General features: G+C 49.9%; 1 protein-coding gene across 17 annotated transcripts; it reads right to left on the reverse strand.

Annotated features, from left to right (window-relative positions):
• MED12 (mediator complex subunit 12) lies at positions 1 to 23,984 on the reverse strand. 17 transcript variants are annotated; one of them, XM_059679581.1, is made up of 46 exons: positions 23,735 to 23,984; positions 23,087 to 23,191; positions 22,723 to 22,914; positions 22,427 to 22,586; positions 20,727 to 20,908; positions 20,439 to 20,549; positions 20,053 to 20,307; positions 19,580 to 19,726; positions 19,318 to 19,417; positions 19,057 to 19,193; positions 18,714 to 18,845; positions 18,227 to 18,353; positions 17,525 to 17,754; positions 16,134 to 16,214; positions 15,627 to 15,797; positions 15,281 to 15,425; positions 15,064 to 15,114; positions 14,634 to 14,752; positions 14,311 to 14,454; positions 13,694 to 13,857; positions 13,324 to 13,455; positions 12,684 to 12,911; positions 12,365 to 12,509; positions 11,831 to 11,951; positions 11,360 to 11,461; positions 11,146 to 11,271; positions 10,727 to 10,902; positions 10,367 to 10,546; positions 8,802 to 8,873; positions 8,209 to 8,357; positions 7,888 to 8,049; positions 7,523 to 7,634; positions 7,268 to 7,357; positions 6,665 to 6,774; positions 6,332 to 6,467; positions 5,906 to 6,067; positions 4,293 to 4,667; positions 3,947 to 4,097; positions 3,593 to 3,795; positions 3,351 to 3,428; positions 3,208 to 3,262; positions 3,045 to 3,132; positions 1,302 to 1,524; positions 780 to 932; positions 484 to 565; positions 1 to 278 (listed from the first exon to the last, which is right to left on the reverse strand). In XM_059679581.1, exons 1-46 carry the CDS (start codon positions 23,831 to 23,833, stop codon positions 235 to 237), a joined length of 6,507 nt encoding a protein of 2,168 aa, XP_059535564.1. In that variant the 5' UTR covers positions 23,834 to 23,984; the 3' UTR covers positions 1 to 234. The 17 variants fall into 17 exon arrangements, with proteins under 17 accessions (XP_059535564.1, XP_059535567.1, XP_059535565.1 ...); XM_059679584.1 differs by having other exon boundaries at positions 3,602 to 3,795; positions 8,224 to 8,357; positions 11,146 to 11,259; positions 23,735 to 23,983; XM_059679582.1 differs by having other exon boundaries at positions 8,224 to 8,357; positions 11,146 to 11,259; positions 23,735 to 23,983.
• Positions 23,985 to 24,381: the final 397 nt, after the last annotated feature.

The following is a 24,381-nucleotide window of genomic DNA, read 5'->3' on the forward strand; positions in this document are numbered from 1 at the left end:
CCCTTTGCAAAGAAGCTCTGTGTATTGGGTGCAACAGCTCTGGGGTCTCAATATAAATAATATACAAAACCCAACAGCTCAATGCCTCACATTAACAAAAATACTAAAAACTCATTAAAAATGGAGCCTGAGGGAAGAGCCCCAACCATTACTGGTGCTAGCCCAGGAAGGGGATTGAGAATTCAGAGAAAAGGGTGGGGCCACATCCAGTCACAAGCAGCTCCTCCAGATGGCTCAGTAGCGTCCAAATATGTTGGTACTGGGCTGTGGCTGGGTATCTGTGAAAAACCAGAGAGGATCAGGGGTGGGATGCCAAGCGGGGCTGTAGATATGCATGGGAAGAGCTACTCAGGTGCTAAGGGAAGGGATGGAATATAATGCTTGCCCCCACAATATGGGCTAGAAGCAACAGCCTCAGCTACTTGCCCCTCCCCGCCCCCAATTTATTTCATGGGACTCTCCTGGGAAGGAAGGAAGGCTTACTGGAGAGCTGTTGTTGGAGCTGCCGGACCAAAGCTGCTGTCTGTTGCTGTTGCTGGGTCTGCTGAAGCCCCTGGCGTTGGAACTGAGGTAGAAATTGGAAGTGGAACACTGAACTCAAACCCTCTACTCGGAATCTTCCACATCCTTCTCTATCCCCATCTCCCCATCTCTTTTTAGTGTGCCATGCCTTGCCTCCTACTTCTACCACATGGCACACTGTCCCCAACCTAGTTCACTGGCTGCATGCCCAACCTGGGCAGCTGTCCCTGAGCCTGGGGCTGGAGTCCAGCAGCTACCTGGGGCTGGGACTGGGGCTGGGGCTGGGGAGGAGCCGCTGCCTGTTGCTGCTGCTGCTGCTGCTGCTGCTGCTGCTGCTGCTGTTGCTGCTGCTGGTGTGCTTGTTGTTGTTGTTGCTGCTGCTGTTGTTGCTGTTGCTGTTGCTGCTGTTGCTATGAGAACATAAGAGATATTGCTAAGGAGAGCAAGCAGCTGAGCCCAGGCATGGAGGGATGGGAACAGGGGAAGAAGCAGCAGGGAGGAAACTGGGTTCAGTGCCCTCCTTCCTCAGAGAGCTGCAGAGAAAGATACCCAATCTAGAGTCCCCAGCAGACAACCCCCAGCTCTCTCCCAATAGAACCCCCACAAAACCAAAGTGGGTATAAGGGGAAATTAACTCTCTAAGATCCTACTGCATGCCAGATACTCTGCCAGGCGCTTTCTATGTACTGCCTCAGTCACTATAGATAACAATGAGGAGGAGCCTGGGCCTTTCCTCCTCCTCGGGTTCCCAGGTCCCCTGTGAACTCCCTGGGCCTTACCCGTAGGATCTGCTGCTGCTGCTGCTGCTGCCGGATGTGGTACTGTTGCTGCTGCTGTTGCTGTTGCTGTTGCTGCTGCTGCTGCTGCTGCTGCTGCGGTGGCTGCTGCTGCTGTTGTTCAGGCAGGATGGCAGCTGATCGGACGGCAGCCTGGACACCCTGAGTGCTCAGTGGTGTCAGGGTACCTATCATGGGTGTTTGCTGCAGTGTCTGGTGTGAAAACCTACAAAGAGAGGTCCAGAGATCAAGGCATGGGGCGGGGAGAGAGGTGAAAGAGAAGCCCCAGGTCCTGACTCTAAAGACACTTCAGTCGTTTCATTCATTCCTCCTGTCACTAATCAGAAGAGCCCTTTGGGTCCTGGCAGCTTTCGAAGTAGGGGAGTAAGGAGTAAAGACAATGCCCCATCTCAGTGTCTCATAACCTTCATGGCTAGAAATTTTTCAATTCTGTCTTAGCTATTTTTCTCTTATAAAAATGGGAAAAAAGTCTTAGCATAGGATAGGCATTTTGTTAACACTTTGTGAGGTTTTTGTTGTCGGTGGCAATCCCCAATAACATTTCAGGGGCTTAAAGACAATTGAGTCCCACTGCTCCTTCCACTTTCCTTACCCCAATCTGTACATCACTGTACCAGGCTACTGACCAGGTCCCCTGTCTCAAGTCTTCTCGCACCTTCTCTATGCATCCTATCCATGCATTCTATATTAATCTCTAGACATGTCCAACTCATCATGTCACTTTCCAGATCCAAAGAGCTCTTTCTGGAATTGTGTCTCAGTTCTGCACTAAGCAGTGAAGGCCCTCTTCAAACTGCCCACTCCTAGCCTATCCCTTACTTCCCCGACACCAATTTTACCTCCATCCAAGTTCTTCTCCTACCTCTCCTCCCAGCCACTCCCCTCATTTGGCTCCCATGTCTTTGTTCATGATATGCCCTCTATCTGGAATCCCCTTCCTTCTCCTCCTCTCCACAAATACAAATCATAGCCATCCTTCAACGCAAGTCCAACCTCCTTCGTGACACTTCCTCTGACGACTCAGGCCCACGATAACAGCACCATGCACCTTTTCTGGATTCCCATTTTACTTCACAGCACATAATGGCACATCTGGCTGATTTTCCTCAGTGTTCTCTAAACGTTCCTCTGAGTAAGTCTCATCTCCTCAACCAGAATAATAATTCTTTGTGGTGAGGGACTTCATAGTTTTTTAAAAATATCTTTCCTCACCCCAACCGGTCTTAGCACAGTGCTGGCCACACAGTGAGCAGTTACTACTTCTCAGTAAAAGGACTTCTGCTGGTCTACCCTTCAGTGTTCTAAACCCTAAGCTACAGACCCTCAGGACACAATTACAATGTCTTACCTTAGGCTTGACTAATGTTCAGAATAGTGAGAGGATATGTTCATTAGTCCATTCCAGAGTTAAGACTGTTCTAACACTGGCTTTATGCCAACTTACCATGCAGTGCATCGATGAATCCTAGACTTGCCCTTACTGTAGTCATATAAATCATTTCCCTTCTCTCGGCCTCAAAGAAATATAGAGGAAGCAGGTGTGGGACTATTGGTTGCCAGGGTCCCTTCCTGCTCTGGCATTTTGTAGCAATAGGCTATGTGGCCAGATAAGTGTTCTTGCCGCCTCCAGAAGGTCTGATTAGTCCCATCACCCCAGGCATGTTTTTCCAAGTCAAATGTGCCTCTTTACCTCAGTGCCTTTACAACCCCAATTCCCTTGGGTACCTTTGAGTGGAAGTTAGCCCATGTCCGTAGGTAGGGGCCTGCTGGTGCACATAGCCACTGGGCCGCTGTTGCAGGTGGCGAGTGGGATCTACAAGAGTAGGATTGGTAGAAGGGTGGGTGCTCTGATAAGGCTGGCTGGAGTAGCTGGGGGGCACCATGGTACCTGCGGGGCCTGTGTGTTGCTGCAATCCCACATGAGAAACATAAGGAGTATATCCCTGGACGAAAGGAGGAGAGAGTCAGGACCAAGAGCGTGCAGAGTAACTTGCCTCAAGCTCCCTAATTCTCACCATCTTGTGCCCTTACCTGGGAGGTCTGCAAACCGTAGGAAGAACTAGTAGTCATTTGGTGGACAGATGACTGGCCCAACATCCCCTGACTCTGCTAAAATGGAAAACGGGGACAAATTTAAACTCAGAAAACACTTTCCGCCATCTTGTTAACTCTATCTCCCACTCTGCATGTCCCCATGAAGAGCCCAAGTGTCTCCTCAGTCCTGTGACCCTCAAATGCCTCTCCCTGGGGGCCCTCCCTACGGCCCCTCTCACTATCTTTGCCTGGAGCTGTTGGCGAAGGCGCTGTCCTTGGGGCACTGCAGGCTGCTGCTGTCGGTACACGGAGGTCTTGTAAGAGGGTTCCAGTCCCATGACACCACTCATGGTTGTGGGAAGCACTCCAGGGTAAGGTGGTCGGGCAGGCAGCTTCTGCATTGGTAACCGCACAGGGCGGTATGGGTCCACACGAGGGCCACCTGGAAATGGGAGCAGGCTGACCTCTCAAGGCTCCTTGTCCCTCCATCCCCAGCTAGGTGTCCTGGTTACCCATAGCTCCTTGGACGAGGGGCATCATCCCTGAGGCAGGAGGAATCCAGGTAAGTCTCTCATTCCTGGAGTGGCACTAACCTGCAGGTAGTGGCTGGTTCTGGGTGTAGAGGCCTATGGGGCCCTGCCTGTAGCTAACGTGGGTTATGGAACCAGGGTTAGTATGGTGCAGGAGGTCTGGAGGCACTGTCACGCCATAGGGGCCACTCCGTCCTGAGCCCATTCCAAAGTCCTATGTGAACGGTAGAAGAGGAAGGTGAGGGGTGGGGGTGAAGTGGGCTAGGAGGAGTGATGGGGAGCTGGATCTACATGGTTATTATAATTCCAAAGGCACCCCTGCCCCACATGCCCCTGCCCTTCCTACAAACCAGAAACTGGACAGAATCATGGAGACAGGCTGTGGAAGCATCACGGGGACAGCACTAACCTCTGTCTTAGCAGCTGGCTGGCTTCGTTTCTTGCCTTTGGTGGGCTTCTTCTTGCGTTCCTCAGTACTGGCTGGAGCAGCCCCAGGTTTGTCAGTTTTGGGGGGCTCTGGAGCCTTTTTCTCAGGCTCTAGCAGAGTAGGAGCAGGGGGCTCCTCATCTTCTGGTGGTAGTGGCAGTGGCTCCAGGTAATACGCCCGGGGCCGAGGCCGCAGATGCGTGTGGTAGAGCAGTAAGCGCTGCTGCTCCTCACCTCGAGCCACTCTCCGATCCACCCGGACTGTTCCGAACCAGCCCCAAGACAGTGGCGCTGATGGCTTCAAGCCCTCAAAAATATCCCAGGGAGAGAGCTTTTGTTTGGTGGAAACCTGTAGACCCTGCTCCAGAAAATGAGAAACAATGAGTGGCTAAGGCTTGTAAAACAGAAGCCAGACCTTAAGGACTTATAGGAAAGGGGGAAGTATCTTCAGGCAATGAAAGAAAAAAAAAGTAATGGGCAGATTCAGGAGAGATGGTCAGATGAAGACAGATGGGTATGGACACACAAACATGCACACGGGAGACAGAGTTAAGTGGAGAGAAGGTGATGGGTGTATGGAGGGAAGAGAGAGAGAGAGAGAGAGAGAGAGAGAGAGAGAGAGAGAGAGAGAGAGAGACTGACATTCAGAGGAAGACAGAGATAGAAATGAAGAGAAAAGGCAGTGAGAGACTAAAGACAGGCAGAGAGGGAAAGAGAGAAAAGGAGAAAAACAGGAAGAGAGAGGTAGGCAGAGGGAGACAAAGAGACAGGTGGAGAGAGACAGAGACACTGAGGAAGGGGGACAGAGACAGATGGGACAGGAAAAGACATGAGAATTATACATGAATAGGTTGGACTTTGGATTTAAACTCTAGATCAGTGGTTCTCAACCTTCTGGCCCTCATGTTGTGACCCACCCATAAAATTATTTTCGTTGCTACTTCATAACTGTAATGTTGCTACTGTTATGAATCATAATGTAAATATCTGATATGCAGGATGGTCTTAGGCGACCCCTGTGAAAGGGTCGTTCGACCACCAAAGGGGCCACGACCCACAGGTTGAGAACCGCTGCTCTAGAGCCTCTTCTTCCTCTCCCTCTCTACTATACACATTGATTATAGTTAAAAAATACAACTAACAGAGAGAGGGGAAAGAAAATTGTGCAGAGATGAGTGAGTGGAGGGAGAAAAATGCAGGCATGAAGGTATCGGATATGAGCTGTCATCCAGATAGATGGGTGGGGTGCAGGCAGGGTTGGAGGAGGGCAGGAGGTAGGTGGGACAGAGGAAAGAGGAGGGTGAAGTGCTGAGAAATGGGTGGTATGTTAAAAGGTGGGTAGAAGTGGTGAGCGGTGGGTACGGGTGAATGAAGAGACCAAGGAAAAAGGTTGAGACTCCCAAGATGGGGAGAAGAAATGTAAGTAAAGTCAGTGATGAGTTCAACATTGAAGAGGTGGCTTTCACTGCAGAGCCTGATGGACGCAGTAGCCTGATGAGCCTTTGTAGGTACAAGGTTAATGCAGGAAAGGCTCTTGTCCAAAGGGGGGAAAGGTGGGGGGTAGAGAATTTGGGGCAGAAAGACAGTGAAACATGCCTCCTTCTTGAAGATGGAATCAAAGCCAGTAATCTTGTTGCCCTTGGTGTCAATAAGAGAGCCCTGTGGCTCACAGGTGATGACATCTCGGGTTTGCTTGGGCAGTGGCAGCAGCTGGCGAACCTTTTCCAGACTGTCTGACTGGCGCTCCCCCAACTCTTTCTGCAGGCACAGTAAGAAGAGACAAGAGTTCAAGAATACAAAAACATAGGGGTGAAAAGTCTTGGGACAACACAGAACCTAGCATGAAAACACTCAGTCAATCCTTGCTATACGAATAACAAAGAAAAAGCGACTGTGAAAGGAAAGAGTGGGGTCTCTGGCCAGAGCAAAGTCCCAGAGGCTGGACAGCCACTGCAAGGTCAGGGGACAGTGGGCTAAGAATATTGCTGTTCCCTAAGCCTCACCCTTGCCTCTTCTGCTCACCTGCAGCTTCTTCACCAGGTTCATGTAGGCACGTTTGTTTTCCTCCATGCTGCCTTGAGAGATGCTGGACATGTCTGCAGCCAGGGTCCCATTGATGAGCACACTCAGCATGTCCAATACAGTAGTGAAGAGCTCACTATGACAGGAAGCCAGGGAGAAAATCGGAGAAGAGGTGGAAAATAAAGGACTGGGAGTTGGATGCAAGCAGAAAATGGTGCTTAAGATGTCACTCCGGGGGCATCAAAACCAGGGATCACAGGGGGCTGTACACCTGGTGTGGGGGAAGGGGGACCCTCTTGGGCACAAAATGCAGAGAGGGGTAGGGTACTTTACTTGTTGGACTGCATGTCGACAGTGCCGCTGATGATGATCTCCAGGAGGAGCACTGCCCACTCAGTGGTTTGCTGGGTGCTACGCTGCACAGTGTCAAACATGCCACCCACCTGCCAAGGACATAATAGGTCAATCAGATGGCTCAGGGTGAAGTTCAGCATTTAAGGAAAGTTTGGATCAGAACCTGGGTTGGGTGGACTAGGGACACCTGAGGTCAGTATTCCAGTTGTACCTATTACTTGCTACATGAACTCAGGGCAATGACTTAATAATTGACATCTTGGGCCTTGGTTTCCTTACTTATTAAATGACAGGAGTTGGACTAAGGGATGTCCAAGATTCTATCCAACATTCTAAAATGAGCTTCTAAGTCTTCTAGGGTCTGGCCAGAATCTAGGATAACTGAGGCAGTGTTCCTGCTAGGATTCAGTGTACTTAATCACTTTCAGGGCCTGCGTCCTTTAGGAGAGCTGGGTGAATGCTTGAAGACCCAGAACAGCCTAGGCCCGCCATCATCCCCCTTGCGCTCCCTGGGCTAGGACTTCTTTGCTCTGCAATTCTAGCCCCACCCCTTCCCTTCTTCTTCCCAGCTCCCCTTCTCACCAGGTTGAGCCGCAGTTTGAGGGCCTCATGCATTAGCTGCTTTGGTTTGCAATCATCTAAGTACTGGTCATCTCGCCAATTATTAACAATCTAAGACAGAAACAAGTATAACACACAGCTCAGAGATCCCCTCATTTCCATTCCAAAGTACCCACAGTATTCACGGAAAGTAATGAAGGTTCCGAGTACACAGTGGCCTCTTGGGCACATCCTTCTCTGCCCTCCTGCCAGGCTCCATGACCCAGAGACCTGTACCTGCTGCACCTGGCTGTAGAGGGAGGTAAGGAGTCCCTCGCGCTGCTCATCCTGCCCTTTCAGGCATGTCAGTACCAGGGATAAGAAGGGCTGCTGGCTCAACAGAGACATGCTAGAGATGAGAGGAAAGGAAAAGAAAAAGAATAGGACCATGGGCTGGAGATCTGGCAGCTTCCAACTTCATTCTCCCAAGCCCCATAGCCTATTATCTTAAGATCTAGCCGCTTGCTCAATGTGACCCATGCTTACCCTCGGATTTCCCACTTTTCTATGGGTTTTTTTCTCACCCCTCTGCCCTAACTTTTCTTCACTGGGCTGCTTCCTCTTTCTACCCCTTGCTCCTGCCCCCCTTCCAGCTGCTTTACCTCTTCTGCTTTTGTCGATCACGTTCTTTGCGGGAAGACGAACCCAGGTGCTGGCCCTTCTCCAATTCTTCCCCAGCAGCCTTTAACACATGCCCCTGGACTGAGGTGGGCAGTTTAGCAATGAGGGGGGCCACCAGCCAGACACCAGAGCGCTCTAGAGAGCTGGAGGACAGATGGAGTCCACAGGGTTACAGAGGAGCCAGGCAAGGTTGGTAGAATACATCCTCTCCTCTCCTGATGGACATGCCTGATATCTATCTCCACAAGGTTGAAATACTTTACATTGACATCAGAGAAACTTATAAGGGAATGGGTACTAACAGGTGTCTACCCAACCTGAGCACGGGCTTGGCCTTGTTGCTGCTGGGCATGTTGCTTGCAGTGTTTCCAGAAGATGACCCTGTCTCTGCTGACTGTTGAAAAACCTCAATTGTGGCCTTGGCAATGTTCTCTAAGAGAGAGTTCATCTCCTGGGGAAGAGGAAAGGCACAGGGACGCTAAATGGGAAGTTGGGGTGAAGGAAAAGAGATGGTAGGAGAGATGGGAGATGAGGGCAGATGAAGGCATCTGTGGAGGTTAATGGGAGGGGAGGGACACCAGTCTGTTGGGAGTCATACCCTCCAGTCCCTGCAGATTTTTTCAATTCCCCAGTATTCCCCTTTGCAGACCTCCTTACAGTAGTGACCACAGAAACAGCCTCCACAACTACCACCGCCAACCCTTCCCACAACTCAAGAGTCCCAACACTTCCAACCCAGCTCCTTTATCATCGGCTCTACATATCTGCCATCTTCCCGTCCTCTCTTATCTCAAGAACCCCAGGGTAGGACCTACGTTCTTCTATGGTGGGCCACCTCCCTGACACTCGGAGCTAGAAGTGAGCATGGGAAAGAGAGGGCCGGGGCACCACTCACATTGTTTGGGGTCTGCTTGATCATGAGCTGCAGCTCCAAGGAAGACTGGCGCATGGTCCACTGGTCCAAGTTCTGTGATAGAGACCCCACACCCAAGCTAGTCATCTTCATGTCACCCACAAACACTCATCACTCCAAGGCCAGTTCCTGATCTCTCACAACCTTGAACCACACTCTGAAAGGGACCTCTATGGCCCCAGCTTTAGGAAAGATTACACCTAAATAATTCAAAATGGTTGAAAAATCTAACCTTTTAAAAAAGTGGTTCAAGAAAGATTTCATATCTTTCCACAGGTTCCTGTTTCAGGGCCTCACATTCTTTTTTAAAATATATTTTTATTTTACTTATTTGTTTTTAAAATATATTTTATTGGATTCAGAGAGGAAGGGAGAGGGAGAGAGAGACAGAAACATCAATGATGAGATTAGTGTTCGAGCCGGCAACCTGGGCATGTCCCTGAAAGGGAATCGAACTGTTGACCACCTGGTTGATAAGTTGATGCCCAACCACTGAGCCACGCCATCTGGGCGGGCCTCACATTCCTTAGCACAAGGAAGTTCTACTTAACACTTTACCTAAATCCTTGATGTTAAAGTTGAAGCCTGCTTCTCCTGTTTCAAACTAGCTGCTCAAAGTCCTTTACAGACCCCAAGGCTATACTGCTAGCTAATCTCTTTGGCATTATCTCCTCTGGACTTTAGAGACCTCATTCCTTTAGCTTTTCCTTAATGGTTTTATTTGTCCACTCTCTAGTCACCTGAATGTCTGAAGCTGCGTGGTTAAGCAAAAAAGGCACAGGTATACCTAAGTTCACATACTGACTCTTAGCTTACTAGCTGTGTGACCTTTGGCAAGTTACTTAACCTCTTCCAACCTCAGTTTCCTTACCGGTCGAACAGAGATACTCATACCTACTTCATAGGGTCGTAAAGATTAAATGAGAAAATATACAGCGTGCTGAGCACAGTAGCTGGCATGAAACAGACATTCTAGTGTAGTAGCTACTGAGTAGTATTACCATTCATTACTGAGCCATGGCCAAAGTGCCAAAAACACAAGGCCAAAGAGTAGGTCTCCCAGATGCCATGCCCCCCCGCCCCGCCCCCAAGATAAGCTACAGTCCCACTGCATCCAGAGAGCTGTACCCTTACCCAACAGTTTATTCTAGAGTCTAGACCAGGGGTGGGCAAACTTTTTGACTCGAGGGCCACAGTGGGTTCTTAAACTGGACCGGAGGGCCGGAACAAAAGCATGGATGGAGTGTTTGTGTGAACTAATATAAATTCAAAGTAAACATCATTACATAAAAGGGTACGGTCTTTTTTTTTTTAGTTTTATTCATTTCAAACGGGCCGGATGCTGCCCGCGGGCCGTAGTTTGCCCACAGCTGGTCTAGACCATTTTGGCTTTACTTCTAAACCCATGCTGGAGCTGTTTCTCTCACCCACATCCTTATCTGTCTTCCTTCTTAACTCCTCATCTCTTTTTCTCTCAAGGTTTCCATGGTTTGACCCCAGACTTGGACTACATTGCTTTCTACAAGACCCCCAATTCCTTGGCCTACCTGGAGAATACGCTTAATGCGCTGCCGCTGGGGGTTCTCCCCGTCCTCATTGTCCAGCAGTCGATGTGGGTAGCAGATGAGCTGCATGAGGCGCTGAGCCTGGGCACTACTCAACACTGGGTCTTGCAGGTCATTGCTGTCCTCACACAGCGATTTAAGGCAACGTTCTCCTACCCATTCCTAAGGAGGCTGATTATCAGGGGACTGAGGCAACCAGAAAGGGGGGTCACGAATAAGGGGGATAGGGTGGGAGTTGGTGAGGGACACAATGTATAGTAGAGAGGTGGCGTGATCATGGCTGGAAACAGGACTATAGTATAGAAAAGCATTTAGGAAGTGTGGGGGGAAGGTGAGACTGACCTGTTGGCAGATGCTGCGCAGCACGTACTTGGCATAGACATCCAGACTGGCTGTCTCCACAGAGATGTTGCGGCCACCCTGCCTCCGACCGCCAGTACCACCTCCTCCCTCCTCCTCTGGAAGTTCTTCTGTTCCTCCTGTCACAGTGAAGCCTGAACCCTTCAGTTCCGCATCCCCTGTGGTCCACAGGCGGGAGATAGGGAGGGGTGAGATCCGAATACTGTGTGGAGACCCACCCCGGACCCACAGACGCAGCAACTCCCCAAGTCCTGCCCTATGGAACAGAAATATACTTCCCTCCCTCCTCTCTTCCCTAAAGATCAGGGAGACCACCTTCAGGAGAGAGACTGTCCTTTGTAGTTTAGCTGGCACTCCACCCTATACACACTTCTGGCACCACTACCTTCCTACCCCCATACCAAGTACAAACACAGCCTTGAGAACAGCAAACACAGCTCCATCCACGATGCGGTTCTGGGAGGCAGCCAGCAGGTGGCGGTCACAGGAGGAGCGGATTCCTACAGTAGGCTTGTCTGGGGAGGGAGCTGAAGTCAGGGGAAGCAAAAGTAGAAACTGTGGGGGTGGGGTAGCCACACTTTCTACTGCTGGCTGGCTCAGATCGGGATCACTTACTTCCATCTGACTGGCAAGGATTGAGTTGAGGTGTCTTGAAAAGGTGGAGAAGGATGCGGCAGGTAAGCCGGGCCCCTGGCTCAGAGTCCTGTTCACTGCAAGCTACAGAAAGGAAGACAAAGCAGATGGGACAGAAGGAAAGCAGACTGTATATAGGTTTGTGGAGGAGGGATGGTAAAAGGGGAGACGAGGTCAGGCAAAAGGAGGAAAAAAAAACAAGATAATGCTGAAGAAGAGGTGGAGCAGCCAACTGTTTTGCTGTATGAGAGGAGTTCCTCGAAGGGTCACAAAATGAAGAGATCAGGGCTGCAAATGCAGGGTTATACAGAGGCTCCCCAGCCTGAGACACACCACAGGACTGGCCTCTGGGGATGCCAGGGAGCCCGACACTGAACAATGAGAGTGCACCCATAGAGTGTGCGTTGAAATTTGGGATCTAGAAATTCTAGGGGTTCTGGACTGGTAGTTTACCTGCATTAAGGAGTGAAGGGATGGCAGCACAGCGAATCAGATCCTCTAGGAGCAAACACTGGCGAGCAATGAGGATGGCAACAAAAGTAGCCAGGGAGTCATGAAAAGACAGGTCACTGACCTAGAGGAAAAAGCAGACAGACATTAAGATTCAAAGGGGAGACAGGGTGCTAAATCAAACTCAAAATGGTATGCCTCGACTGTACAAAACTCTGTACCCGCCTAGCCGGTGTGGCTCAGTGGTTGAGCATGGACCTATGAACTAGAAGGTCACAGTTCGATTCCGGGTCAGGGCACATGCCCAAGTTGTGGCTTGATCCCTAGTGTGGGGCGTGCAGGAGGCAACAAAAAAAAAATGATTCTCTCTCATCACTGATGCTTCACACTCTTTCTCCCTCTCCCTTCCTCTCTGAAATCAATAAAAATATATTAAAGAACAATCAAACTCTGTCCCTGTACTGCCTTGATTACTGAGAGCAGACTCCTGCCCTGGAAAGTGGCCCAGGCCCCAGCAGGACCCCACCCAAGTCTCACATCTACATTGCAGAGGAGGTCGTTGAAACCACAAGTGCCATTGTTTGAGGAGCAGCACAAGGCCTTAAGTACTCCCAGCCATTCTGCACTCAGTGACTTGCAATAGCCGGTCAGCTCTGCACACAGGATTGCGATGTCATTCACCCTGGGGAAAAGTACAAATGCCCTCAGGAAAAACCTTGTTCCAAAAACCTCAGACCCATTAACTTTTCATTTCCACTCCGGCAATAACCAAGATTGCAGTACCTCCCGGGCATCTCATCCCTCCCAATATGGGGCCGGAGCGCAGTGCCCATTCCTCACTCAGTACGCCCCATACCTATCGGGATCATGGTGCCCCACACAGACGTGCATAAGGGCATTGCAGACAAAGCTGTAGCGGTTAGCAGGGTTCTCACTAAGACTCTTGCCTAGCCCTGTGTAGGTGAAGGTGTGAGCAGCAGGGTTCTCCAGAGTGTCAATCATGAACTCAGGTGCCCAGCGCATATTCGATTCTGATGGCTCCACGTTGCAGTAGATGGTGTTCTTCACCTTGGAGCAGAAGTCGCTGCAGGGATAGGGGAAAGCAGATAGTAGTGTTGAAGGTCTGGTGAGGCAGAAAGATGGTCAGGAAGGGGGAGGAAAGAAAAAGAAGAGAAAGTGAGAGACCAGGAACCTTGGGACAGGAAAAAGGGAGGTGGGACAAAGCAGACGAGGCAAGAAAAGAACCCAGTTAGAAGCACAGGGGCCCCTGAAGACAGGGGGAGGAGTGTGGGCCCCACCGAGATGGGCTGGAACTAAGGCCAACAAGGAAGGAGAACCACTCTCAGGAACTAAGAACACATGGAGGGCACAGTCCCCAAACGACCCTGCAAAGGCAGCAGGGTCCTTGGGCTGTGCTCTGCTCCTAAGATGGGCGACAATGGGAAGGATAAAGGACGAGGTTCCATTCTCTACCCCTTAACTCCCATCTCTCTTACCTGAAAAGCTCCCCAAATTTGATCTTTAAATGGCTACACGAGGTGTACAGATCATAGAGATAAGCAAGGATACAGCGTTCTGCAGAGGAGCCATCCGACCGGTTCATCCCATGTTTCACTACGCCACACAGCCTGTCACGAGAAAGGAAGGTGAAGAGGGTCAGTAGATAAGTGTGCAGGGGCCAGGACACAAAGGACCCTAGACACAGATTAAAGTCTCTTGGCAATACTCACTCCACTCCACCCCACCCCACCCCACCCCACCCCACCCCACCCCACCCCACATGAATGGCATGCACGTCCACAGTGAGAGCCCCATCGGTGTTCATGGGAGCCCTCTGTGCTCCGGTAATTCCAAAGCCCTGCTTACCCCTCAAAGACCTGTGCCATCTGGTCCTGGTTGAGGATGAGGCAGGCATGATAGTGCCGCAGGACAGCCACGATGCACAGACATAGGCTAGTAGTGTAGCTGCCCACAAGGTCAGAGGATTTGAGGAGTAACTCGGCCTCGACTACACTCAGCTCATTCAGTAGCTAGCAGAGTAAGTAGGGTGAGAAACGAGAACAGGCCCCACATATTATATAAAATCCCACCCTTTCTTAGAAGAAACTGGCAAAGCCAGGCCCCAGCCCCTTATTGCTGGAGCCGCCTCAGTCTACAAGGGCCCTGCTGCTATATGCCACAGCCCTTTATTCTATTAATGACATCAGCCACATCAACGATCTAATCAATCTCCAGGGTAGAATTCTATGAACTCCATGGTGGGAGGACAGTCTATACCCAATGCTCTGATCTGTGTCTTGGGCCTCCCCAGGGAGCACTTGAGTCTCTATTCCTGCCATCTTAGCTCATGTTCCACTCCTGCTGTGCTAATCTTTCTGCCCCTGCAAATAGCCCGGGACTCTGACTTGAGTCTCTACTCCTATCCTTATGACCCTATACAGTACAAACTCCTTCCTCCACCCTTATCTCCCCAACTTCCCCACCTGAATGGCAAAGTCGATGAGGCCACTGATGCTGAGTGAATATTCCATGAGGTCGAAGATGAACTGCACATGCTGCACCAGAGGCAAGTGGTATGACATGCCAAGGGCAAAGCTCGTGATCTGCTCCAGAACATTCCGGGAGACCTGATAAGGGCAGTGGGAGTGAGACGGGAGTGGAGAGAGGTGGAGGGAAGCAGGAAAGGATGGTAGTGGAAGGGGATGAGACTGGGAGGTTTGCCCTGCTTAGGAGGGAAAGAAGATGAGGAAAGGAAAAGAGGATGGAAGGCCAGAGTGTGGGAAGGGGGCTGGACTTAGGCCCACACCTGGGCTGTGACCTGGTGTTGGTCATAATGTGAAAGGTGCTGGAACTTAGCAAAAATATCTTCAGCAGTGGGGAAGGCTTCAGGCCGATTGCGACGCCGCTTCTGCCCATCCTCCCCACCTAAGGGGACAGTTGAAAGAGATCAGTCAGGACAAGGAAGATGAACTAGTTGACTAGGGGTGGGGTGGGGAATGGAGGGAAAGGCTATGCGTGGGTGGGAGGGAGGGAACGAAGAAGGAAGGGGAGGGAAGAGGGCAGATGGGAAGGGAGGGCCAAGGAAGGGATGGGGGAGGGATGAAGGGGACAGTGAAGGGAAGGTTGCAAGGACCACAAACTATGTGGACCATAAAAGGAATAAATACAGGGAGGTGCTAGGTTGAGGGAGGGAAGGGAGAGGGAGGGAGGGCAGTACGGGGCTTACTGTGTGGTACCTAAGAATGTCAGGTCTCCAGGATTCAGAGGCACAATAGGAGCAAGCTGGTCTGCAGAGGGGGGGAATGAGGGGGGAAGTTTCAAAAGGACTAGAGCTCTCAGAAGACTCTAAGAGACAGGACATTGGGACATGACTGGGAATGCCTTATGCTGGGGAAGGGAAGACTGACTAGGGCATTCTTTCAGGGGAGATGGGTTAAGGAGCCTCAAACCCACCAGTTTCTGCTGTCCCCTTGCGGTTCAGAACCTTCAGGATATCCTTGGTAATTTTCTTGATGGCATGGCGGGCATCATCTCGCTGCTTTCCCACCCCAAACAGTACGACCAACCGCTGGTTGCACTCATGGCTGCATGACTCCTCCTGCATCCCAGCAGCACCATCAGACTCCTGCACGAATCTCTTTCCCTCCACTTAAAAGCATGCGCTATGCCCGTCAGCAGCCCAGCGCTCAAACCCTTCCCAGCACATTGCACCCTCAAGAACAGCTCCAACCCCTCTGCTGGTCCTGGGACAGAAACCTGGACTCAAAATAGATCGTCACAGGGTATTGGGGAAGAGTACCTGGGGGATTGGAAAGTGTGTGGCATACTGCACGTGCCGCGGCTGGTCATAAAGAACCCCGAGAGTCCCTTCCATCTTCTCCTTGGGTGGTGGCTTCACCTCCTTCTCAACATCTGCTTTCTCGGGCGATGGACTGCCCTTCCCCTCACAGGGCATCGTTGGAGAGAACAACTAAGAGAAAGGCAAAAGGGCATAATGCTTAGAGCAGGGGTGGGGAACGTCTGGCCTGCAAAATCATTTGTTCTGGCCCTGCTAAGGCAACTGCAGGTGGGATTTGAAATTCAATAAATCTAGGAGCTTTTATCATAGCAACATAAATTTATAATAAGTGAATTATATTAAGCGAATGGTATTATAATATCCAAATGGCCCTTAGCAGAAAAAAAAAGTTCCCCACCCCTGGTTTAGAGGAACAAAAGGGGATGAAAGGGCATAAAGAAATTCCCAAAAGAGGTATCATGGGAGGCCCTGAAGAGGTGGGTTCTTCCACACCAGGCTCTAACTTACTGAGAAATCAGGCTTCTCCATATCCTCAAAGAGTACACTGGAACTAGGGTCGATGTCCATAGACTCCGAGAGCCCTGGATCCTGAGGGCACAGAACATAAGCAGAGTGTTTTAGTCCCAGGGAGCTGCTCCCCATCATCTGGAAAAGTTGACAGGGGAGTTGGAGACAGGAGACCATACTGGGAAAAGCACAGGATCTAGATTCAGGCCTTGATTATTCATTTAACCACCATGGGCCTCAGTTAAGAACAAAATAAATAGCCCTGACCGGGTGGTTCAGTTGTGTGAGTGTCGTCCCATGCACAAAAAGGAATCAGGTTCAATTCCCAGTCAGGGCACATACCCAGGTTACAGGCTCAATCCTGGGTCAGGTGTGTATGGGGAGGCAAATGATGGATGTTTCTCTCTCACATTGATGTTTCTGTTTCCCTCTCTCTCTCTCTCTCTCTCCTTCCTTCCCTCCCTCTCCCAAATTAATAAACAGCCCAGCTGCAGTGCCTCAGTGGTTGAGCATCAACCCACCAACCAACAAGTCACCAGTTCAATTCCTGGTCAGGGCACATGACTGGGTTGTGGCCTGATCCCCAGAAGGAGGCATGCAGGAAGCAGCTGATTTATGTTTCTCATTCTATCCTCTCCCTAAAATCAATAGTAGCATATCAAAATAAAACAAATAAGAACATATTCTTAAAAAAAGAAAAAAATAGCCTGGCCGGTGTGGTACAGTGGTTGAGCGTCAAACTATAAAACAGGAGGTCAGGGTTTGATTCTCAGTCATGGCACAAGCCCGGGTTTCAGGCTCGATCCCCAGTGGGGGCGTGCAGGAGGCAGCCAATCAATGATTCTCTCTCATCATTGATATTTATCCCTCTCCCCACTCTCCCTTCCTCTTTCTGAAATCAATAAAAACATATTTGAAAATAAACAAATAAATAAATAAATAAGTAAAATGGGGTTAAGATGACCTCACAAGGCAGTTGTTAGGATCACATGAAAAAGAATGATGTGAGCCCGGCTGCGGTGGCTCAGTGACTGAGCACCAACCTAGGAACCAGGAGGTCACAGTTCAATTCCTGGTCAGAGTGTATGCCCATGTTGCAGGCTCAATCCCCAATCGGGCAGAAGGCAGCTGATCAATGATTCTCTCTCATCATTGATGTTTCTATCTCTCTTTCCCTCTCCTTTCCTCTCTGAAATCAATAAAGATATTTTTTTTAAAAAAAAAGAATGATGCAAGAGTGCCTTGTAAACCAAGAAGCACTAAGCAGATACTACCATCATAGTTAGGATCATAGTTAGGTCTCATTATTAGGTAAGGGACTCTCAGAGGACTCTGGGAGCCAGGAAGATGGGAACATAGGAAGAAACTATCCAGGGCTGGGAAAAACTCACCTCCAGCTTGCTACTGCTGCTGCACTCAGCCTCCTTGCGCTCTGGGTCATCAGCAGGGTCATCAAAGGGAGAGGGAGGCCGAGGACCAGGTGCTCCAAAGGCAAGGTCCCCTCGGGAGATGAGGGTGCAAGTATATATGTTGTGGGAGAAAACATCGTGTCGAATCAGTTCACAAAACAGCAGTACCAAGTTAAAGAATTCCACCCGCTCACTCTCACTTCGGGGGTCCGCTAGAGGAGAGGGAATGAGAAAAAATGAGTTAGGAGAAGCACAAAAGATATGGAGGGAAAAAGGGGGGGGCAGAAAGAAAGAGGGACACACCTCAGGCACGCTCCTCCTAGAGTGCCTGAGGTAGGCAAAAAGAGGAACAATCCAAAACAAAATAAAACTGCAGAGGGACAAAGTATCCTTGGTTACCCCACCTCCTGCCCCACACACCATCTCATAAAGGAATATAGCATATTTGCTGCTAAGTATATGTGACAATGCTTCAATTGTTTGTGCTGGTTTTTATTTTTCTCTTTATTTCTCTACTCTGTTAAACTATAAAATGATCAAAGACTAGAATTATGTCCAAAATTCATTCAGCATAGAGCCCAAGACAGAAAAATATACCAGAAGGTGCTTAATTATGCTTTCTGATGACAGTAACGGGTAACTGAGTCTAGGCCGAGGTAACCAGAGGGTGGCAGGGGTCCATACTCAGCATGGGAGCCTGTGTATCCAGGAACTGCAGGAGGACATCCTGGAAAATGGGAGCACTAGGAGCAGAAAGGGAGCCAGAGGCAATGGAACCTTTCTCATCTGCAGCTTCTGATTCTCCACAACGCTGTAAGATGAAAGAACAAACTGCAGGATTGGTTTTTACCTGTTTTCTTCACTCCTTCCTCCATGTGTAATCCTAGAACTACCACCTATTTTGTCTCCACCCCAAACTTTTCAATTCCATTCCCCCTTTGACCTCCATTTTCTTTACTGCCTCCCAACTGAAGTTTTGATCGCTTCTCTGACATCAATCCTCTTGCCTTTCTACTTTTGCCTTATGTCCTCGACTTTCCCCCCTAGGTTCTCTACTATTTCTTTATTCTCACAGCTTCAACTATGGTCCCACTACCAGCTCAATCTGTCTTCAACCCCAGTTGCCACTACCCCACTGGCCAACCACTTTCTTTTCTCTCTGCTCCCTAACCTCAGCTTCAATCTCTGCCTGTCTCTTCTCCAGGAGCTTGGCTACCACCATAGCACGATGCCGACCAGAACGTTTGCAGCTGACAGCCCATTCACACAGTAGTGATACCACAGCATCATCATCTGAGGAGATCTGGAGACCACAGAAAGACAGGAGTGAGTAAGGTAGAGCTGGGGACAAAGAACCCAGTTCCGATTTCTTAAACACTGGGTCCCATCTTAAAACATCCCGGCCCAGTAATAGCATCTCTTCAGACATCCCGTTTTCATGCCTCACCAGGCCTTCCCCTCATACTGTTGCTCTCGCAAAGTTTTTTGTTCCTTCGGTGCCCCTTCTTGCTTACCTCATGCCCATCCTTGCTAGGCCCCAATCCAAAGATTCGGTTACAAAGGGAGTCAAGAGAGTTGCTGAAGTCAGAACGCTCAAAACTATGGCTGTCCAGCACTTCCAAAGTATGGAGCACCCGTCCAATGGTGAAGCCTAAGGAGGAAAAGTGGCAAAGGGGATTTACCTCCCTATGCAGTCCAACTCTCAGATCTCTGTCCTAACCAATCTCCATCCTTTCCTCAAACATCCTTCTAACTATTCATCGTCTGGCACTCACCTGCAGTAGCTTCCTGGCACTTATCAAAAGACCAGCGAACCTCAACTGCCTGTCCACGCTCCTTGATCTGCTGTTCGATCTCCCGCAATTTTGCACGGACCTGAAATATATATCAACGACTTTAAGGATGTACCAAGGCATACCAAAGGCCAGGGCCCCAGGCTAAAAGAATAGTGCCAGAGGACTCCAAGTCACTATTTTTGAAAGAATAATTGAGCCTCACCTCCTAATCTGGGGGTACTAGGCAACTGGTCCAACTTACCTGTTGGGTGAAGGCACTGTTGCCCTCTGGCATGGGCAGGTTAGAGGGGGCAATAGGCAGGTGGTCAAGTGGTGAGCCAGTCTTAATTCGGCTATCAGTCAGCGAGTAGTGCCAAACCAAAGCACTAGGACAACACAGGAGGATCGTCTGCAGATAGGAACCACTATGTCAAACTCAGTTACCATGGCTACCTCTCTAGAATCCCATTATAAGACCCAATCCTTAGAGTTCCGATCCAAAGTATTCTAAGTCCCTGGAGTGGCATCACTCGATCCCTGAGCCCCTCCCCTCATCCACACTCCTAACTGAAAAGGAACTAACAGTCCATGAATGAGAAGCAATAATCTCTAAGCAAGTACTCAGTGCCAAGTCCCACCTCCAATTCAGAATCACCCCCATTCTCCAGGACAGGCACCCAACCAACTCCTCTCAGGATGCCTCTTAACACTTCCTTAGGGTCACCCAGTACTTACCTGAAGGATACAGCTGAGGCCAAAAACAAGGGGCCGGTGCTGAGGGCACATAAGCAGGTCACTAAAGGGTATAGAGGGTGTGCTACTAGTTGGGGGCTGAGGAGCAGGGGTGGTGGGCAGTGTGCTTGTTGACTGAGCAGACATAACATGAGCCGAGTGACTGCTCATGCCATCCAGTTGCAGGGCCAGTCTTCGGGTACAGAAGTAGGCAAGGCGGCGGGAGAGGTATGCAGACTGAACGAATTCCCCAGAGTACTGTGAAGACATGAGGAGCAAAACCCCAAATTCTCTCCAAGGGACCCTGCTGTCACATCTTATTCCTCCTCTAATCCTCCCGAGAGCCCCCCCACCCCCCGCATCCCCGACCCCTAAATCCTAGGCCTTACTCGAAGCAGCAGGGGCAGCAGCAGTTTAAGCAATTCATCTTCTCCAGGGCGGATTTTCTCAAAACACTCAAGTACCCATGTCAGGAACTCGTGTCTGTCCAGCATTCCATCCTATGGGTACCAGGGGAAAGGATTAGTTTAGCCCAGGGATTATTAGAGATGAGGCAGATAAAATCAATGACAGGATGAAGAGAACCACAACTGGGGCAAGGTGGCAGGCAGATTCGGTTCTCTATGGGCAGAGTGCGAGATCAGGTTCAATCCAATGTCCCACAGGACATGCCCTACCTGAAACATGAACATGGCCAGCTTCTCGTTGTAATCCCACTGCCGTATTGCCAACTCTACATCATGGGGCAAGGGCCCTATAGTGGAACCACAGCCCCCACTGCCTGCAGGCCCAGGCCGGTAATATTCAGCCATCTTTTGCAGCTGCTCCCATAAGTACTTGGTGATGATCTGAGTCCATTCTAAGGGAAAGATGGAAAGGGGCTATTTTATACTGTCCCTCTACTTAGAACATTTTCTGTTCCCCACCCCGCCACCCCACCCCTTAGCCATGGTTTTGCTTTCTGCCTTTTCAGTTACCCACAGTCAACTGTGGTCTGAAAATAAATAAATTTTCCTAACCATCAATATCATCTGTTCCTGATATCCAACCATCGACACTGTCATTCATGGCTCCATGATCCAGGATTACCCAAAGCAGATAATCCTCCTTCTGATATATGGTCAGGTCAATAGTAGCCTAATGCTACATCAAAATGCGTGCGTCATTCACCTCATTTCATCTCATTACGTAGGCATTATCATCTCACACATCACAAGAAGTTTGAATGTAGTACAATAAGATGTTTAGAGAGAGATACCACATTCACAAAACTTTTATTATAGTATATTATCATAATTGTTCTATTTTTACTTACTGTTGTTAATCTCTTACTGTGCCTAATTTATAAATTAAACTTTACCATAGGTATGTATGAGGAAAAAAACAGTATATATTGGGTTCATCACTATCCGTGGTTTCCAGCATCCACTGGGGGTCTTGAAATGTATCCCCCTTGGATAAGGGGGGACTACTGTACTTCTAAACCCTATTCATCCTCTTTGGCTCTAGTCAAATGCTACCTTCCTAAAGCCTTCTCAGGTGTCCCCAAAAGAGGGTAATCTTTCACCCTAGCCGGTTTGGCTCAGTGGATAGAGTATAGGCCTGCGGACTGAAGGATCCCAGGTTTGATTCCAGTCAAGGGCACATGCCCAGGTTGTGGTCTCGATCCCCAGTAGGGGGTGTGCAGGAGGCAGCTGATAAATGATTCTCTCTAATCACTGATGTTTCTATCTCTCTCTCCTGCTCCCTTCCTCTCTGAAATAAAAAATACATATATATATATATATATATATATATATATATATATATATATATATATATATTTTATATTTTATTGATTTTCTTTTACAGAGAGGAAGGGAGAGAGATAGAGAGTTAGAAACATCGATGAGAGAGAAACATCGATCAGCTGCCTCCTGCACACTCCCCACTGGGGATGTGCCCGCAACCCAGGTACATGCCCTTGACCGGAATCGAACCTGGGACCTTTCAGTCCGCAGGCCGACGCTCTATCCACTGAGCCAAACCGGTTTCGGCTATATATTTTTTTTTAAATAAAGAAAGTAATCTTTCGGTCCACTGAAGTCTCAAGGAAGCTTCTGCCTCCTCTTTTGACACCTTATATATTTAATAATGTGACTCGTACACCTGCCTTGGCATACTTACTAGACTATCAGCATCCTAAGGGCAGGGATTAGGTACTGGTCATCCTTATAGCCTAGCACATGTACATACTCAAGATACTGGATGTTTACTAATTGAGAGAAAGCAACATACAAGCAGAAGCAAGGAATACAGATAAGGAGAATAATTCTAAGGGTCTATCGCTCCTTGAAGCAATCAGTGGTGGGAACCCTGGTAATTAACAGTTACTCACCCAGGAAGGGGTCAATGATATTTCTCTTCTTAACCTTGGTCTCATTGATTGCTGCATAGTAGGCACAGGTCATCTTAATGAGCCAGGCGGCCCTCATCACAGGCACTGTGTATTTTGCTAAGTACCCAAACACTTCGTCCTTCTTACCGAAAATAGGGACCTGGATGGACATCGCAAATAGTGAGACCTCTATTGCCACCATTAGCTTGCAGCCATATAGCTTAATCTGGGCATAGGACTATACTTGGTACCCATGCTCCCCTCCTTGGCCTGAAGAACAGGAAACAGTATCTCACCTTCTTGGCTAGTTGTGTGAGTGGCTTGGTGCCAGCCAGGTCAGTGAACCAGGTGTTAATGGCACTCTGGGATCTTGGAGTCACCAGCCAGAAGTTGTCCTTCTGGTTCACTTGGGGCTTCCTGCGACCAGTGTCAGGGAGGGTGTTACAACGTAACTTCTCTGCAATAATGTTGCTGAAGTTGGAACTGATCTGAGGAAAGAAAACTATACCTCAGGTGAAAAGAAAGGGTGGAGAGGTAGTGGTGCCTTTGACGGGGAAACTTGGCCACTTAGGTCGTCCCTTTAGGTCTTCCCAACCCATGGCCTTTGCTCCTTCTCAGATTCTTCCAGCCTTTTCCTTCAGCCTGGCAGGATTTTCTCACCTTGGAAGGATTGAAGTTTACATTCTTGGCACTGCCATGTTCATCCCCAGAGACAGCAGGCTGGTTATTGAAACCTTGTTTTACATTCAAGGCCGTCAGTTCATCCTGAGGCAGGAAAATGGATTTTAGTTTTTTTCCTTGGGGGTGGTGGTGGTGGGAGAGGAGGGCAGGAAAAGAGGGGGGGGGGGTGAGAAGGTAGGAGGAGGATTCTAAGTAGCACAGATTACTGTTTAGAGCTAGGCCTTGATGTTCATTTGGACCCCACCCTCACCACCACCCTTCCCCCCCCCACACACACACACAAAGTTACTCAGGCTCCCCATCACCCAGATCTCACTCAACATCACTCTTTCCTCACAAGCTGGCTAGCAGCCATGGCTCACCAAGCTGCCTCAGACAACTTTCTGAAGGGTGTGTAGAGGGGGAGGCCGCCTCCAGCGTGGCCCCTCCACCGTTCCCTAGTCACACTCAGGAACCGCCCCCTGCCCTCCAGGTCCCACTCTCCTGCACCCACTTTACTCTTCCCCCTTTCGGGACTTTTGCTCCCACCAGACCGCCGCGCCCCCCCTTTCCCAAACCCTAGGTGCTTCCTCCAGTGCTGAGCGCTGGCCCCTGGCCCCGCGAGAGCCCCGGTTTGTGAACGCGCACCTCCTTCTGTTTGGGATCTTGAGGGTACACATCAGGAGGCCCCAGCCGCGGCCGCTTCAGGGGCCGGTGTTCGTAGCTCAAGATCCCGAAGGCCGCCATTTTGCCCAGCCCGTAGCGCCGGAGGCGCCAGCCGGGCCGGCTCCGGGGCGGGGGGAGCCGCAGGGGGGCGGCGGTGGCGAGGACGGCGGCCGAGAGACAACGGGGGGCAGGTTAGAAACTCTCGATCATTGCCGGAAACTACCGAGGGGAACCGAGGGACGCCGGAAACCGTCGGACAATACCGACCTCTGCGGGGCGGGGCGGGGCGGGGCCGGCTTGGGGCGGAGCTCCGCTCCGGGAGTGTTCCGGCTGAGATCCATTTCACATGGGCAGCGGCTGCGGAAGCTCCCGGATCCCAGCGCGGGGTGATGCGAACCTGTCAAAAGGGGAGCAGCCGCGCTGCGGAGCTCTGACAGGAGCTGGCTTCCGAGCGCCTCGCTCAGTTTTGGGCCTAGAATGGGTGCTCGATAGTAATGGCATTGGTTAGGAACTATGCCTTTTACAAACCACTCTTCGTTTCCGCGTCAGAAAAATGGGTGTACTAATATCGCTTTCAAAGGACCTATATATGCTGAGAAAGCACTCATTAAACCCCTGAAAGGCCGGAT

The sequence above is a fragment of the Myotis daubentonii genome, chromosome X (genome assembly GCF_963259705.1).
Source record: "Myotis daubentonii chromosome X, mMyoDau2.1, whole genome shotgun sequence".
In the NCBI taxonomy this organism is placed as follows: domain Eukaryota; kingdom Metazoa; phylum Chordata; class Mammalia; order Chiroptera; family Vespertilionidae; genus Myotis; species Myotis daubentonii.

Excerpts from the sequence above, each read along its gene's own strand:
- MED12 (XM_059679569.1), bottom strand. The coding sequence starts at position 23,833 with ATGGCGGCCTTCGGGATCTTGAGCTACGAACACCGGCCCCTGAAGCGG. Across the intron at positions 14,455-14,633 it reads AACACCAGGTCACAGCCCAG|GTCTCCCGGAATGTTCTGGA; the intron begins GTGTGGGCCTAA and ends TGCCCTTATCAG. Across the intron at positions 279-483 it reads GCTCCAACAACAGCTCTCCA|ATACCCAGCCACAGCCCAGT; the intron begins GTAAGCCTTCCT and ends GGTTTTTCACAG.